The sequence below is a fragment of the Heptranchias perlo genome, chromosome 4, assembly GCF_035084215.1.
Source record: "Heptranchias perlo isolate sHepPer1 chromosome 4, sHepPer1.hap1, whole genome shotgun sequence".
In the NCBI taxonomy this organism is placed as follows: Eukaryota; Metazoa; Chordata; class Chondrichthyes; order Hexanchiformes; family Hexanchidae; genus Heptranchias; species Heptranchias perlo.
In genome coordinates, this window is record NC_090328.1 from 112072319 (window position 1) to 112091703 (window position 19385).

At 47.5% G+C, this 19385-nt stretch overlaps 1 protein-coding gene across 1 annotated transcript in view; it reads right to left on the reverse strand.

Moving 5' to 3' along the window:
- LOC137320664 (ADAMTS-like protein 1) overlaps positions 1 to 19385 on the reverse strand; it is a 613156-nt gene that overhangs the window by 230671 nt on the left and 363100 nt on the right. The window contains exon 14 of the mRNA XM_067982343.1: positions 14202 to 14286. Within this exon, the coding sequence (XP_067838444.1) occupies positions 14202 to 14286 (85 nt within the window). The remainder of the gene's footprint in view (positions 1 to 14201; positions 14287 to 19385) is intronic.

Consider the following 19385-nt stretch of genomic DNA (forward strand, 5'->3'; position numbering starts at 1 on the left):
TGTGTCTGAGTGTGTGAGAGTTTGGGGGAGTGTGTGAGGACACATGACAGAGTGTGGAGAGAGACGGTGAAAGGGAGAAAGAGAGAAGGGGGAAAAGTAGTCATGCGGAGAAGATTCTCTTCCCTTCCAATTAGTGAAAAAAAATTCCAAAATAATTACAGAAATTCTCAATTCTTAACATTTTTTAAAAATTGAATTACTCACCCCATTATTTTTATATATTTTTGTGGTTTTGAAGATTGTTGCTATGGAGTAGAAGGAAAATTTGCCTCTGCTCCTTGCCCTTGTTTGAAGTAAACCTCTGCTCCAACACTTATTGTATTATTACAACCATACACGCACACCGCCGGTGTACATAACACAAGATTTATGGTAACAAAACTACTGTAGTCTCATTTTAATGTCAAACTATTTATAGATAATGATTGGAGTTTAAAGTTCTGTGATTTGCTTTTACTTGTGAGAAGTATGGCCAGGAATATCTTCCTATTTCTTTTATCATTGATCAGCTCATAAGCTCCTACATATGGCTTCCAGATTTAAATTTTGGCTTAATGTTTTCAGCACAGAAGCCTGGTGTTATTTATTGTACTGTGCTAGCCAAAAGTATAACAGTTTGGACAAAAATGCTTAAATCACTTACAGTCAGGAATATAAACCACATGAATTATTTTTAAACATGTTTATTTATATATAGAAATCCTATGTTTAATAATATGACTCTTTTGAATGCTGTTGTGACATAAAGGATTCTGATATATGACAATACAGTGAAGAAAAACTTTTTTGTCTGTTTTCAATCAGCAAATAATAAATAATAAGTACTACAGAATCCTGCACACAAATACGCCTTAAATAATGTTTTAGTGAGGCAACCTTGATATTTAAAGGCTATAAATGAAGGGTAGCTTTCACACCATAACCAATACACCAAATTTAACAGTACTGAATTATTGTTTTAATAAAAAAAAGCAAAGGGCATAGTGAATTGGGCATGGTGCATTGGACATGGTGCATTGGACATGGTGCATTGGACATGGTGCATTGGGCATAGTGGATTGGACATGGCGCATTGGGCATTGTGCACTGGACATGGTACATTGGGCATAGTGCATTGGGCATAGTGCATTGGACAAGGTGCATTGGGCGTGGTGCAATGGGCGTGGTGCATTGGGCATGGTGCATTGGACATGGTGCATTGGGCATGGTGCATTGGGCATGGTGCATTGGGCATGGTGCATTGGGCATGGTGCATTGGACATGGTACATTGGACATGGTGCATTGGGCATGGTGCATTGGACATGGTACATTGGGCATAGTGCATTGGACATGGTGCATTGGACATGGTACATTGGGCATAGTGCATTGGGCGTGGTGCATTGGGCATAGTGCATTGGACATGGTGCATTGGGCGTGGTGCAATGGGCGTGGTGCATTGGGCATGGTGCATTGGGCATGGTGCATTGGGCGTGGTGCATTGGACGTGGTACATTGGGCATAGTGCATTGGACATGGTGCATTGGGCATTGTGCATTGGACATGGTACATTGGGCATAGTGCATTGGGCGTAGTGCATTGGGCATGGTGCATTGGACATGGTGCATTGGGCATGGTGCATTGGGCGTGGTGCATTGGGCATGGTGCATTGGACATGGTGCATTGGGCATTGTGCATTGGACATGGTACACTGGGCATAGTGCATTGGGCGTGGTGCATTGGGCGTGGTGCAATGGGCATGGTGCATTGGGCATGGTGCATTGGACATGGTACATTGGGCATAGTGCATTGGACATGGTGCATTGGGCATTGTGCATTGGACATAGTACACTGGGCATAGTGCATTGGGCGTGGTGCATTGGGCATAGTGCATTGGACATGGTACATTGGGCATAGTGCATTGGGCATAGTGCATTGGGCATTGTGCATTGGGCATGGTACATTGGGCATAGTGCATTGGGCATAGTGCATTGGGCATGGTGCATTGGGCATAGTGCATTGGGCATAGTGCATTGGACATGGTACATTGGGCATAGTGCATTGGGCATGGTGCATTGGGCGTGGTGCAATGGGCATGGTGCATTGGGCATGGTGCATTGGACATGGTACATTGGGCATAGTGCATTGGACATGGTGCATTGGGCATTGTGCATTGGACATAGTACACTGGGCATAGTGCATTGGGCATAGTGCATTGAGCATGGTGCATTGGGCGTGGTGCATTGGGCATAGTGCATTGGACATGGTACATTGGGCATAGTGCATTGGGCATATTGCATTGGGCATTGTGCATTGGACATGGTACATTGGGCATAGTGCATTGGGCATTGGACATGGTTCATTGGGCGTAGTGCATTGGGCGTAGTGCATTGGGCATAGTGCATTGGACGTGGTGCATTGGGCGTGGTGCAATGGGCGTGGTGCATTGGGCGTGGTGCATTGGGCATGGTTCATTGGGCATGGTTCATTGGGCATGGTGCATTGGGCATGGTGCATTGGACATGGTGCATTGGGCATTGTGCATTGGACATGGTGCATTGGGCGTAGTGCATTGGGCGTAGTGCATTGGGCATAGTGCATTGGACATGATGCATTGGGCATGGTGCAATGGGCGTAGTGCATTGGGCGTGGTGCATTGGACATGGTGCATTGGACATGGTGCATTGGACATGGTGCATTGGGCGTAGTGCATTGGGCATAGTGCATTGGACATAGTGCATTGGACATGGTGCATTGGGCGTGGTGCAATGGGCGTGGTTCATTGGACATGGTACATTGGACATGGTACATTGGGCATGGTGCATTGGACATGGTGCATTGGGCATGGTTCATTGGACATGGTACATTGGGCATGGTGCATTGGACATGGTGCATTGGGCATGGTGCATTGGGCATGGTGCATTGGACATGGTGCATTGGGCATGGTGCATTGGACATGGTGCATTGGGCATAGTGCATTGGGCGTGGTGCATTGGACATGGTGCATTGGACATGGTGCATTGGGCATGGTGCATTGGACATGGTGCATTGATATGGTGGAGCTTCTCTCCCACAAGCTCCAATATCTCAGCTGAGCCACCTGACAAAGGTATCAAGTGGATGTGAGGCACTTTCCTATAGGAAAGGAAAGAGGGAGCATCGGAGGGAGTGTTCATCCTGCACTGATTTGCCAAGTGCTGCTCGTGGAATGGAATTTTGTTATAAAAATGTAACCTAGTCTGACTTATAAAAGTAAACAGAGCTGTACACGTTTAAAAGGATTTACAAGTTATGCCACTCACTAATCACAAATGTAGCTAGAATCCTGACATTTCCTTTAGAATCATAGTTGTAAGCCAATGCTATGCTGCAATCCCTGGTAGTTTGTTGCGAGTGGAACTGGCATTGCTCTCGGGCTAAGGTACCTGCTCATTTTAATTGGGAAATGACATGTGATGGGGCAGGAGGGGAAAACTAAAGGAAGGAATACAAAACTATATAAAACAAAAATTTAATGGTCTGAGAGCATCTCATGCCAAATCTAAACCATATCACCATAAAGGTGAGAAGGAATTTGTGTACTTGGAGGCGGATTTACCATGTAGCAATTGCTTTTGCTCAATAAAAAGCAGTATGGTTAAAAGCCTTCTCATACATTATTGTCATTATATCCTTTATTCAACAGAAACTTAAGGTATTTAAAGGGAAAAGAAAATCTAGGACCAATACTTTCTACTCAAACTAATCCCCAATACAATCTAGAAAACCTATGATTAGAATACTATATATTTTAAGGTTTTAGCCTTCATGAGGATGGCATTTTTACCTTCCTGCCAGAGCAACTCCATTCATTTTAATTCTGGACGAGCCTGGAAGTGAGAACAAACACTCCTTTTGGTCGGTCTTACTCTCTTCAGAGGCGTTCACTTTACAATAAATGGAATGGGGGCTGCAACTAATGGCAAGGCAGTAAAAGGGGAGTCACTGAATGGTTGATTATGGCCTCGATATTAACTCCCCCATGACAGGCAGGGGGTTAAAGAGTTAAATATGGGGAACACGTCCCCAAGACGATGCGTATAAGGCGTGATATCGGGGCATCCGAGTGTCACGCTGTGGAAAGGGAGAACACTTCATCAACATATTTAAATCAAGCTCCCACAGTACAATCAGGAGCCTAATTTAAAATTCATCGCAGGGGTCGGGAAACCCGGCAATGAAAGGGAGGCGGGAGCTTCTGACTCGCCAAGGTAAGTGGCTTTTCCAGCACTCCTTGTGGGCCAGAAGGAGAAGGAGTGCCCCCCCCCCACCCCCGGTGCCTCAAGGAGGCCCTTGGCTTCCCATCCCCACCCCCCACCCGATCACCAACATCCTCCCCCCCCGATCACTGACCTCCCCCACCGATAACCGACCTCTCCCCCCCGATCACCGACCTCTCTCCCCCTGAACACCGACCTCTCTCCCCACCGATCACCGACCTCTCTCCCCCTGATCACCGACCTCTCTCCCCACCGATCACCGACCTCCCGCCCCGATCACCGACCTCTCTCCCCCTGAACACCGACCTCTCTCCCCACCGATCACCGACCTCTCTCCCCCTGAACACCCACCTCTCTCACTCTGAACACCGACCTCTCTCCCCCTGAACACTGACCTCTCTCCCCACCGATCACCGACCTCTCTCCCCCTGAACACCGACCTCTCTCCCCACCGATCACCGACCTCTCTCCCCCTGAACACCCACCTCTCTCCCCCTGAACACCCACCTCTCTCACTCTGAACACCGACCTCTCTCCCCCTGAACACTGACCTCTCTCCCCACCGATCACCGACCTCTCTCCCCCTGAACACCGACCTCTCTCCCCACCGATCACCGACCTCTCTCCCCCTGAACACCGACCTCTCTCTCCACCGATCACCGACCTCTCTCCCCCTGAACACCGACCTCTCTCCCCACCGATCACCGACCTCTCTCCCCACCGATCACTGACCTCCCGCCCCGATCACCGACCTCTCTCCCCCTGAACACCGACCTCTCTCCCCACCGATCACCGACCTCCCGCCCCGATCACCGACCCCTCTCCCCCTGAACACCGACATCTCTCCCCACCGATCACCGACCTCTCTCCCCACCGATCACCGACCTCTCTCCCCCTGAACACCCACCTCTCTCCCTACCGATCACCGACCTCTCTCCCCACCGATCACCGACATCTCTCCCCACCGATCACCGACCTCTCTCCCCCGCCCGATCACCGACCTCTCCCCCCTCCAATCAATGACCTCTCTCCCCCGCCCGATCACCGACCTCTCTTCCTCCGATCACCGACCTCTCTCCCCACCGATTACCGACCTCTCCCCCCCGATCACTGACCTCTCTCCCCTGCCCGATCACCGACCTCTCTCCCCCCCGATCACCGACCTCTCCCCCCCCGATCACTGACCTCTCCCCTCCCGATCACTGACCTCTCCCCCCCCGATCACTGACCTCTCTCCCCCGCCCGATCACCGACCTCTCTTCCCCCGATCACTGACCTCTCTCCCCACCGATTACCGACCTCTCCCCCCCCGATCACTGACCTCTCCCCGCTCCGATCACTGACCTCTCCCCCCCCGATCACTGACCTCTCCCCGCTCCGATCACTGACCTCTCTCCCCCCATCACCGACCTCTCTCCCCCTGAACACCGACCTCTATCCCCCCCGATCACCGACCTCTCCCCCCCCCCCGATCGCCGACCTCTCTCCCCCCCCCGGTCGCCGACCTCTCTCCCCCGCCTAATCGCCGACCTCTCCCCTCCCGATCGCCGACCTCTCTCCCCCCCGATCACCGACCTCTCTCCCCCCTGATCACTGACCTCTCTCCCTCCCGATCACTGACCTCTCTCCCCCCGATCACCGACCCCTCTCCCCCGCCCGATCACCGACCACTCTCCCCCGCCCGATCACCGACCTCTCCCCCCCGATCACCGACCTTTCTCCCCCCCGATCACCGACCTTTCTCCCCCACCCGATCATCGACCACTCTCCCCCAGCTGATCACCAACCTCTCTCCCCCACCGATCACCGACCTCTCTCCCCCACCGATCACCGACCTCTCCCCCCCGATCACCGACCTTTCTCCCCCCCGATCACCGACCTTTCTCCCCCACCCGATCATCGACCACTCTCCCCCAGCTGATCACCAACCTCTCTCCCCCACCGATCACCGACCTCTCTCCCCCACCGATCACCGACCTCTCTCCCCCACCGATCACCGACCTCTCTCCCCCCCGATCGCTGACCTCTTCCCCCCCCCCCCCAATCGCCGACCTCTCCCCCGCCCCGATCGCTGACCTATCTCCCCGCCGATCGCTGACCTCTTTCCCCACCGATCGCCGACCTCTCTCCCCGCCGATCGCCCACCTCTCTTCCCCCCAATCACTGACCTCTCCCCCCGCCGATCACTGACCTCTTCCCTGAATACCGGCCTCTCTCCCCGCCGATCACCAACCTCTCCCTCCTCCCCAATCACAGCTCTCTCCGCCCCGATCACCAACCTCTCTCCCCCCCCCCACCCCGATCACAGGTCTCTCCCCCCCGATCACTGACCTCTTCCCTCAATCACTGACCTCTCTCCTCAATCATAGACCTCTACCCCCCCCCGATCACCCTCCTCTCCTCCCCGATCACAGACCTCTCCCTCCTCCCCGACCACCGACCTCTCCCTCTTCCCGATCACTGACCTCTCCCTCCTCCCCGATCACCGACCTCTCCCTCCTCCCCGATCACCGACCTCTTCCCTGAATACCGGCCTCTCTCCCCGCCAATCACCAACCTCTCCCTCCTCCCCAATCACAGCTCTCTCCGCCCCAATCACAGACCTCTCCCTCCTCCCCGACCACCGACCTCTCCCTCTTCCCGATCACCGACCTCTCCCTCTTCCCGATCACCGACCTCTCCCTCTTCCCGATCACCGACCTCTCCCTCCTCCCCGATCACTGACCTCTGCCCCCAATCACCGACCTCTCCCTCCTCCCGATCACCGACCTCTCCCTCCTCCCCGATCACCGACCTCTCCCTCTTCCCCGATCACCGACCTCTCCCTCCTCCCCGATCACCGACCTCTCCCTCCTCCCCGATCACCGACCTCTCCTCCCCGATCATCGACCTCTGCCCCCCGATCATCGACCTCTGCCCCCCCATCACTGACCTCTCCTCCCCACCCCCAATCACAGCTCTCCCCACCGATCACTGACCCCTCCCCGATCACAGCTCTCCCCCCCCGATAGCCGACCTCTCCCCCTCCCCAATCACCGACCTCTCCCCCCTCCCGAACACCGACCTCTCCCCCCTCCCCGATTACAGCTCTCCCCCGCTTCTCTGTAAATATCAGGGACAATCACACTGTTTTTTTTCCTCCTCCATGCCGGCTGTAAAATACCAATGCACAGCTCACATGTGCCATTGTGAATTACTTTGCATTTTGCCACATTAAGTCCCACTTGCTATTCCTTAGCCCACTGATGTCACTTCCCCAGATCAATTTGCTGCTATTGATTCTGGCTACACTAATCTCCTGATCATATAGTTTGGATGAATACTGTTAACAGCAGGGGATCAGAATACACTGTTGCCAAACCCCACTCATTACCCCCTCTGCCCCTCCACCCTCCACACCCTTCCTCCAACCCCCCATGCCCCTCCACCCCATTGTTTGTTTATTTCTCAACACCTTGTGCTTTCTATTTCCAAAACAGTTTTGATCCAACTAGCTAATTTGTCATCTATTCCATGAATCCTACCTGCCTCAATGAGTCAGATGAAAAATTTCATTAAGTGCCTTCTGAAAACTCCAAGCAAGTTCCATCCACTGGATTAGTCCCATCCGATTCTCGGACTCAGTTACCCTCCTCACAAAATTCCAGTAGGTTGATGAGGCATAACTCACTGCTTCTAAAACCAGAATGACTATCTCTAGGGTTTCTGTTTTGTTTCGATGAACACCAATAGTGTCACATTAAAACCTCTTGAGCAGTTTCCCTCCTACTGTTGTTAGGCTATCTAGCCTATAATTTTCTGATTAACATCTCACTTTTTTTGACTATCAAGATACCACTGTTCTGCTCGGGTACAGATCCTGTGTTTATGGAGCTCCTGAAATCATTACCCAGAGCCTCACTAATTTCCTTGTGGATTATGGTGTGCATCTGGTCCGGGTACCCTGTGGGTATTTAATGCACTGAGCTTCTTCATAATACATACCTCACTGACTGCTACATCAGTTATAAATTCACAAACCAGATTCATCAGATCTGACATTTTTCACAGTCTTCATTGATCAACCCTGATAGGAATAGTTTAATTAACACATTCTGATTTCCCTTCCCAAAATATTTTTAACCAATCGGTTAAAAGATGTATCTCACCTTTAACACTCCACTAATTTTGTACATATCTAAAATATTAATTTGGATCTTTTTTGGTGCTATCTGCAATCTATCATTCTATTGTCCTCTTAATCCTTCCAAAAGTTGAGTTTAGTACACCTCAATTGATTTTTGTAGGACTCTCAATTATCATTACTCTCTCTTTGCTTGTACTACATAATTATTGCATCATGCTTGTATGAATGCATGGTTATAGAATGCCAATTTGCTTTGTAACAACTAACAGTGGAAATCTCCCTCCTAGGTATGGGAAATAGCGTACTGGAGCAGTAGGGGTTAACATGCATTGGCAGAAGATTTATAAAAAACAAGTTTACAATTTTGCTACACCTAGCACACAGAGATGTTCTGTCATTGTTGAGGTAGTTTTGAGCGTGGAGAACGGGGAATTTTACTCTGCATCAAACCTGTCCCAAATTAAGAGTGCTAGATCCTGCAGTGAATGCTTGAAATGGGAAACTTGTCCCCTTTTCCAGCACCGACCGTTCTCACCTCGATGAGCACAAAATTCACTAAAAAGAAAAAACAAATGCATTCTGCCGAAGCCAACTCTAGTAGCAACGTTTTAATATATCAAACTACAATCTGGCGAGTAACCCTTTTCCAGGCACCAACCTCTTTAAAATAATGTGGACTCCACATTTCAACAGCTTCACAGATGGTTTTCCTCCCTAATGAAAAATCTCCTTCCTTCTACCAGGCTACGATCGATAGCTATAACAGAAGATAAACCCACTAGCCAGATTTAAACAGCAATGTTTCATATTTTCAGGACATTTGCACTCAACTTTTACAATAAAACAAAATATGAAAAGCTGGTTTCAGAAATCGAAAAATTCTCACCAGTGCTGTCTGCGATTGCACTTCTGAAGTTGGGATTAAGGCATAGTTGTCTGGTTTGCGAAGATGGAGCTTTACTCTGTATCTGGAATTTGCTAACCTGACATGGTAGTGCTTGATGTCGACACTGCATAAGTGGATAGGATTTCTGGAGCTATATGATGCATTTAGCAGTTCCACAGCTTGATGTGGAGTACTGGGTGTGTGAACGGACTGACAAATGACTGTCCATTTTTAGGGGTGGGAGAGGTAAATGCAGCTTCATGAAGGATCATTATTCTAAAAGGGACAATCAGAGGAAGCAAAGTACCACAGTTGCTGTTTTTGTGCAGCTGTTTTATGATATGATAAAACAGCTGCACAAATGATAAATCCCACTATCTGCTACTTATTTTTTTCAAATTTGTTGGGGAGATTTTAATTCCTTCCGTCTGGCAATAATGGGGCAGAGGTGGAGACCAGATCGACTTACCGCTCCACCGCCATTTCCCATTTCCCTTGGGCTTTCCGGGATACGATCGATAGCTATAACAAAAGATAAACCCACTAGCCAGATTAAGCAGAAATGTTTGATATTTTCATGATATTTGCACTCAACATTCATAATGTTCACCGGTGGGCAGCTGAAGGGTTTGCCTAAGAACATAAGAAATAGGAGCAGGAGTAGGCCCCATGAGCATGCTCCGCCATTCAATCAGATCATGGCTGATCTTCAACCTCAACTTCACTTTCCCACTCAATCCCCATATCCGTTGATTCCCCTAGAGTCCAAAAATCTATTGATCTCAGCCTTGAATATACTCAATGACTCAGAATCCACAGCCCTCTGGGGTAGAGAATACCAAAGATTCACAACCCTCTAAGTTAAGAAATTCTTCCTCATCTCAGTTTTAAATGGCTGACCCCTTATCCTGCGACTATACCCTCTAGTTCTAGACTCTCCAGCCAGGGGAAACAACCTCTCAGCATTTACCCTGTCAAGCCCCCTCAGAATCTTGTATGTTTCAATAAGATCACCTCTCATTCTTCTAAACTCCAGAGAGCATAAGCCCATTCCACTCAACCTCTCTTCATAGGGCAACCCTCTCACCTCAGGAATCAATCTAGTGAACCTTCATTGCACTGCCTCTAAGGCAAGTATATCCTTCCTTAGATAAGGAGATCAAAACTGTACGCAGCACTCCAGGTGAGGTCTCACCAAAGCCCTGTATAATTGTAGTAAGACTTCCTTACTCTTATACTCCAATCCCCTTGCAATAAAGGCCAACATGCTATTTGCTTTCCTAATTGCCTGCGGGACCTGCATGCTAACTTTTTGTGTTTCTTGTACCAGGACACCCAAGTCTCTCTGAACACCAACATTTAATAGTTTCTCACCATTTAAAAAATATTCTGTTTTTCTATTCTTCCTACCAAAGTGAATAACCTCACATTTCCCCACATTATACTCCATCTGCCACCTTCTTGCCCACTCACTTAACTTGTCTATATCCCACCTAGCTTTGTATCATCAGCAAACTTGGATACATTACACTCGGTCCCTTCATCCAAGTCATCAGTATAGATTGCCAATAGCTGAGGCCCAAGCACTGATCCTTGCAGTACCCCACTAGTTACAGACCTGCCAACTTGAAAATGACTTGTTTATCCATACTCTTTCTTTGCTGACCGTTAACCAATCCGCTATCCATGCTAATATATTACCCCCAACCCCATGAGCCCTTATCTTGTGTAACAACCATTTTTGTGGCACCTTGTCTAATGCCTTTTGAAAATCCAAATATACTACATCCAGTGGTTACCCTTTATCTACCCTGCTAGTTACACCCTCAAAAAACACTAATAAATTTGTCAAACATGATTTCCCTTTCATAAAACCATGCTGACTCTGCCTAATCATATTATGATGTTCTAAGTGCCCTGTTACCACTTCCTTAATAACGGATTCCAGCATTTTCCCGACAACTAATATCAGGCTAATTGGCCTGTAGTTCCCTGTTTTCTCTCTCTCTCTCTCCTTTCTTGAATAGCAGGGTTACTTTTGCTACCTTCCAATCCGCTAGAATCGACGGAATTTTGGAAGATCATAAGCAATGCATCCACTATCTCTGCAGCCACCTCTTTTAGAACCCTAGAATGTAGGCCATGAGGTCCAGGGGATTTATCGGCTTTTAGTCTCATTAGTTTCTCCAGTACTTTTTCTCTACTAATATTAATTACTTTAAGTTCCTCACTCTCATTAGCCTCTTGGTTCCCCATTATTTCTGGTATGCTTTTTGTGTCTTCTACTATGAAGACAGATACAAAATATTTATTTAACACATCTGCCATTTCCTGATTCCCCATTATAATTTCTCCTGTCTCAGCCTCTAAGGAACCAACGTTTCCTTTGCTACTCTCTTCCTTTTTACATTCTTGTAGAGGCTCTTACAATCCATTTTTATATTCCTTGCTAGTTTACTTTCATATTCTATTTTCTCCCTTTTTATCAATTTTTTGGTCATCCTTTGCTGGTTTCTAAAACTCTCCCAATCCTCAGGCTTACTACTCTACTGAATCAGGTGGGAGGCTCTCAGGTCCTATGACGTACACAGGATCCCATTGCAGTTTTAACGGCGTATGGGGTGAATGCTGCGCTCAGTGAAACCTGGCAGTCAAGAGCTGGAGGTCCCGAAAAGGTAACTGACAAAATATTTTTTGTGGGGCCAGGAGCAGCAGGAGTGCCCCTTGGGGGTCCGCAATAATAACATGAACTGATGCTGCTCCAGGCTCCCCCCCACCCCACCCCACACAATCAGTTCCCCTGCCCTGGACCTACCTTCCCGCAGCCCGGGTCTCCTCTAGCCCCCCGATATTGCATTGGCCCAGAGCTGGTGAGATGCAGCGAGACACCTGTTTGGGATAGTGCAGCTCACAGGTGGCACGGTCCTCGAAATGGACCAGACACTCCCTTGGCCCCCACCCGAAGGATCGGGCAGCTACACAAGCCCAACTCAGGTACAGCTCGGTCAGTGTCAGTATCACACAAGCCCAACTCAGATACAGCACAGCCAGATACAGAATAAAGCGTCCTCCACTTTAATCTCAAATGACACACTCTAATCTGAAAAGAACAATTTTATGCTCCACAAACATAGGCCTGATTATATTATTAGAGGGTTCCATGTACAGGCTCCCAAAGGTGGTGCAGTGCCTTATGGATAACTATGGAGGCTCAGAGGTTCGATCATTTGGATTTCTCATAATGTGTCTAATGGCTGAAAAGTGTTACAAAGTCTACCCAAATCTATCAGGACCAAGTGGGTAAATTCAATTCCCAATGTGGAACTGAGCCCTGCAGACTAGCAAGGCCACAGATTTTATCCCTGTCTGCATTGAATAAGCTAATTTCTCCCAGGTGCAGAGGTGCTACAAAGACCCTCAGCCTTTAGGCTAGGGGAGCGAAAAATCAGTGTGAGCATCTGGTTCTGCTTGTTATCCAGTCACTATTGATGAAAAATATGCATGACATCAAGTGAAGAGACAATCGAGCTCAGCTACCATTCCCATCATAGTGGAATAGTCTGCTGATATTCATTGTGAAGGGTTAGACGTGAACAAAAGCTATTTGGGTGATGTATTAGAGAGTGATTAGCATCCATGGAACAATCATAGCAGAAGTCAGTGTCTCCAGGGGAGGGAGAGGGAAAATTGAAAATGAAAGTAGCAGCAGTATATTGCGAGAGGCCTGATGGGATTGTTACATTGGGGTTGATTTTGCAATGGTGGTGGGTGGGTGGGGGGGGGGGTGAAGGTGCACGTGGCAAACCCGCATGAACAAAACTTACCATTTCTGATGCAATCGCATGGTGATTGCTGATGATTAACGTTCTCTCTGGGTTTCGCGTCCGGCAGCCAGCCTGATTGACAGACGCTGGAATAGAAGATCGGAGGGGGGAGAGGAGAGTGGAAGATCGGGGAGGAGAGTGGAAGACCGGGGGGGGTGGGGGGGGAAGAGTGGAAGATCGGGGCTGAAGAGTGGAAGATCGGAGGGGGAGAGGGGAAGATAGGGGGGTGAAGAGGGAAAGATCATGGGGAGAGTGGAAGATTGGGGGGATGAAGGGAAGATCAGGGGAGAAGAGTGGAAGATCGGGGGTGAGATGGGAAGATCGGGGGTGAAGAGGGGGATGTTGGAGGGGGAGAGGGGAAGATCGGGGGGTGAAAAGGGGAAGATCAGGGGGGAGAGTGGAAGATCGGGGGTGAAGAGGGGGACATCAGGAGGATATCGAGGGGGTGAAGAGGGGGAGATCGGAGACAGAGACATCGGACCATCGGAGCAGGGTGCAAGTTTTGTGTTTTAGCTTCCTTCTATGGTTTTTTATTTAATTTATTTTGTCTCTTGTTCCCTGATCCGGCCCTTCACTCCTGGTTTCACCAGGTGTGAATCAGAAGTGGTGGGCAAGCCGCAGATTTAAAAATCGTTACAATCCCTTAATCTGACACAGTTAAAGTGCTTTAAGTACCTCAATGAGGTACATTTGGCTCTTTAACTATCATCCTGACAGCGGGACTTCTGGTTTCGGGTCGCCTGCGTGCACACAGGTGGGTCCCTGGGAAACTCAGAAGTTGGCAGGTTGGAGCCGGCTTCCGAACCCAAACGGGATTTCTGCTATTTTCAGAGCCCCTCGTCCCCAACGCACCCACAATTGCCCCCTAAAATTGAGCCCATTGTGTTAGTTGGGTCAGAAAACAGAGTATTGATGATGTGTGTAGGTTCTGCAGCTAACATGAAAAGAAAACCACACTGGAAAAATTCAATGTGACTCTACCTTCTTGTATGACCATGGCTGTATATACAATGTCATAAAATATTTACATGATCAGTATGGCAGGCAATTTTAAATAGGATTTAATAGGCTCATTCTTATTGTCTTTGAAACTTCCTGCCAAATTCAAATAAAATTCCGACAGACTCACGAAGGCTCTTCTGACACGACCAGCAATTCCTCCAGTTCCTGGGCCTGCTTGTACCAGGGCAGCTTAGCTTCCACAGGGAGTTTCTCTACAAACCAAACAAATATATAAAATACACCTGAAGGGTTTAGAAAGGTAGTTTTAGTGAGAACCTGTACATTGAAACACACTCTCAGTTCTTTTTGACAAGATTACAGCCCCCCAGTCACAAACTACTTAGTGTAATAGAAATTAGATCATTAGTATTTCTAATTCAAAAGATTTTTTTTGGTATATAACAATTATTTATTTTGATTGTCTTCTCAAATACTCACTGAGTACAGTCAGTTTTTTATTTCTTAATTGTTCGATAACCTGGGGACTGTAAGTTTTTATGCGTCAAAGTGCATTTACACTTCTGTACCTACAAACACAACGACTGGACAGTAGGTACAATTAATTGCCAATAACTTTCTGTCTGTGTCTTCACTTGATAATGACAATGCTTTATTATCCAATGACAATGCTTTAACTTCAACTGATCTAAAACTCTGCTTCTCCATGGCTATCCCGTACCAAGTCCCAATTGCCCATCAGTCGTGTGCTCACTGACCCACATTAGCTCCTGATCCCCAAAACCTCAGATTTAAAATTATCATCCTTGTGTTTAAACCCCTTCATGGCCTTGCCTCTTTCTATCTCTCTATCCTCTGGCTGCCCTACAATCCCCCCCTCCCTGCAGCCTCCCCCCCACCCCGATGTCACCGTTTCTCTGATTCTAGCCTCTTTTACATTCACCCTCTCTTTTTTCCACCATTAATGGCCATGCTTTCGGCCAGATAATGCTTTGGAATTCCCTCCCTGAATCCCTCTACCTCGTTCTCTTCCTTTAAGACCCTCCTTAACACACAGCTCTTTATTTGATAGCCATGATGCATTATTTGCCCATGACAATGTATTTCAATGTCAATGCTTTATTTGATAATGGTAAATCTATACTTTATTTCATAATGATAATACTTAGAGAAACCAGTAGTTGTGATACAAAACAGCTGCTTTTATAAATTGGTGTGGTAAAAAGAGCTGGAGAATAACTCCATGCATGACAAGGGTGTATGTTCCTCCGTTCAGTACTCTTAGTGTGAGTATAAAGGGGTGTTTCTTAGATTATTCTCATATTGATCTTTCTGCTAACATTAGCCGACAAGGGAACATTCCCCTTAAATGTGTCTGCAGAAGATGGCAGTAGAATTGTATCTGTCACTAAAAATTTTGTTCATTTTTATGAGAACGTAAATAAAAACGAAGTTAAAAAAGCTTTAATGTTTGTTTCAGTATGAGCTTGCATAAACCAACATGACTCAACTCCTTGCTGACTGCTCAAAGTTCACCAATACAGCAAATCCTCCCATTTAAATCCAAATGCTAGTAGCGAGGAAATGTTTTTATAAATTCAACAGTTAAATAAATAGTTGAAAAACTTATCTTCTTATAAGAAAGTAAATAGACCGGGGTGAAATTTCACATCCGATGAATAATTTTTTTTCCAATATTAATGACTCATTAATTAAATTGCTTTTTCATATTGATTTATTTTTCAATGTTACAAATAGTTTTAGTAAAATAAATCATGCCAACACACAAAAAAAAAGAAACTGCATGTGTCAAAGCTGAGTGTTTCTACAATTTTGGTCGTGGGTCATTGGTTACAGAGAAAATAGCCATTTGCTAATTTTGCATTAAAAAAAGTACTTTCAGATCCCAGGGATGCATCTGTCGCTTTGATAAGCCAACCATTATTCCAATTTTGAAGCGTAGTGGGGGATGGGGTTGTGAAAGAGAAAGAAAAAGAAAGACTTGAATTTATATAGCGACATCAGGATGTCCCAAAGTGATTCACAGCCAATGAAATACGTTTGAAATGATGTCACTGTTGTTTTGCAGGAAATGCAGCAGCCAATTTGCCCACAGCAAGATCCCACAAACAGTACTGAGATAAATGACCAGATCATTTGTTTCACTGAAGTTGGTTGAGGGATAAATATTAGCCAGGACACTGCAGAGAACTCGCCTGCTCTTCTTATGAATTCCTCACAATGAGGTCTGTAATGAGTTTCACAATGGGGTCTGTAACAGTCTCACAATGGGAGTGGTAATGGCCTCACAATGGGATCTGCAACGGCATCATGCTGGGGTCTGTGGCACCCTCACACTGGGGTCTGTAACGGCCTCACACTTGGGTCTGTAACGGCCTCACACTTGGGTCTGTAACGGCCTCACACTGGGGTCTGTACTGGGGTCTGTAACGGCCTCACACTAGGGTCTGTAATGGCCTCATACTGGGGGCTGTAACGGTCTCACAATGGGGTCTGTAACGGTCTCACAATGGGGTCTGTAACAGTCTCACAATGGGGGTGGTAACGGCCATACATTGGGGTCTGTAATGGCCTCACAAAGGGGTCTGTAACGGCCTGACGATGGGGTCTGTAACGGCCTCACAATGGGGGCAGTAGCAGTCTCACAATGAGGGCAGTAGCAGTCTCATAATGGGGGCAGTAGCGGTCTCACAATGAGGGCAGTAGCGGTCTCACAATGGGGTCTGTAACGGTCTCACAATGGGGTCTGTAACGGTCTCACAATGGGGTCTGTAACAGTCTCACAATGGGGGTGGTAACGGCCATACATTGGGGTCTGTAATGGCCTCACAAAGGGGTCTGTAACGGCCTGACGATGGGGTCTGTAACGGCCTCATAATGGGGGCAGTAGCGGTCTCACAATGAGGGCAGTAGCGGTCTCACAATGGGGGCGGTAAAGGTCTCAAAATGGGAGCGGTAACGGCCTCACAATGCGGGGGTGAACGGTCTCACAATGGGGGCGGCAACAGCCTAACAATGGGCTCTGTAATTGCCTCACAATGAGAGCGGGAATTGGCCTCATAATGGGGTCTGTAATGGGCTCACAATAGGGGCGGTAATGGCCTCATAATGGGGTCTGTAACGGGTTCACAATGGGGGCAGTAACGGCTTCACAATGGGGGGCGGTAATGGCCTCACACTGGGGGCTGTAACGGCCCCCTCGCAATGGGGCAGTAGCGGTCTCACACTGGGGTCCGTAACAGCTGCACAGTGGGGTCTGTAATGGCCTCACACTGGGGTCTGTAATGCCCTCACACTGGGGCCTGTAACGGCTTCACAATGGGGGCAGTAATGGTCTCACAATGGGGGCGGTAACGGTCTCACAATGGGAACGGTTACGGTCTCACAATGGGGACGGTTACGGTCTCGCAATGGGGGCGGTAATGGTCTCCCACAATGGGGGCAATAATGGCCTCAAAATGGGCTCTGTAACGGTCTCACAATGGGGGCAGTAGTGGCCTCACACTGGGGTCTGTAATGGCCTCACACTGGGGTCTGTAACAGTCTCACAATGTGGTCTGTATCAACCTCACAATGGAGTCTGTAACCCCACTGCCACGGTAACACTAACAAAAAGCTGCTGCCAATTTGAAAGGGCCCCAAAGCATCCTGTTTCAGGAGGGTAGACAACTTTTAATATTGGTCCCAACATGGAACTGGTCCCAGCTTGGAACTGGTCCCAGCATGCATCGTGCACACTCCGACCAGTTCCACAGGCGATGGGGGTGAAGAGTTTGGAATTATTTTTGTGGGGCCCAGAGGAGCAGTGGTGCCAACTTTGGCCAGCCTTAATCTGGTGAGCTGTATTGGGCCTCCCGTTTGGCGCCCCACAACTAGCCATCCCAACGTGAATGGTGGCTGCCTCTTCGCACCAGGTAAGGATGACCCGCTGACACACTCTGCCACTCGGTTGCCCAAAGGTCACATTTGACCTCACTGTATTCCCCGTGCACAACGTCACTGATTTGAACTTATCATAAGAAAACTGGATGAAATTGTGGAATATTTCCCCAAAACACGGGTAAAAATCCCAGAGTCCCATGTAAAAAACAAAATTTGACTTATTCAGTCACTGTAAGCCAATAACCCACACTACGGCCTTACAATCACCAGGGAAAGGGTTCTGAAAAAAATATTAGAAATAAAAGCTGACAAGTCCCCAGGTCCTGATGGACTTCATCCTAGGGTCTTAAAAGAAGTGGCTGCAGAGATAGTAGATGCATTGGTATTAATTTTCCAAAATTCTCTAGATTCTGGAAGGGTCCCATCAGATTGGAAAATAGTGAATGTAACTCCTCTATTCAAGAAAGGAGGGAGACAAAAAGCAGGAAACTACAGGCCAGTTAGGTTAACACCTGTCATAGGGAAATGCTAGAATCGATTATTAAGGTTATAACAGGGCACTTAGAAAATCTCAATGCAATCAGGCAGAGTCAACACGGCTTTGTGAAAAAAAGATTGTGTTTGACTAATTTATTAGAGTTCTTTGAGGAAGTAACAAGCAACGTGGATAAAGGGGATTCTGTGGATGTGGTGTACTTGGATTTCCAGAAGGTTTTTGACAAGGTGCCACATCAAAGGCTACTACACAAAATAAGAGTTCATGGTGTAGGGGGTAACATATTAGCATGGATAAAGGATTGGTTAGCTAATAGGAAACAGAGAGTAGGCATAAATGGATCAATTTCAGGTTGGCAAGATGTAACGAGTGGAGTGCCACAGGGATCAGTGCTTGGTCCTCAACTATTTACAGTCTATATCAATGACTTGGATGAAGGGACCGTATGTATGGTTGCTAAATTTGCTGATGACACAAAGGTAGGTAGGAAGGTAAGTTGTGAAGAGGACATAAAGAGTCTGCAAAGGGATATAGAAAGGTTAAGTGAGTGGGCAAAAATTTGGCAGATGGAGTATAATGTGGGAAAATGTGAATTTGTCCACTTTGGCAGGAGGAATAGAAAAGCAGTATATTATTTAAATGGTGAGAGATTGCAGAACTCTGAGGTACAGAGGGATCTGGATGTCCTAGTACATGAGTCACAGAAAGTTAGTATGCAGGTACAGCAAGTGATTAGGAAGGCAAATGGAATGTTGTCATTTATTGCAAAGGGAATGAAATATAAAAGTAGAGCTGTTTTGCTACAGTTATACAGGGCATTGGTAAGACCACATCTAGAATACTGTGTGCAGTTTTGGTCTCCTTATTTAAGAAAGGACATAATTGCTTTGGAGGTGGTTCACTCGACTGATTCCTGGGTTGAGGGGGTTATTTTATGAGGAAAGTTTGGACAAG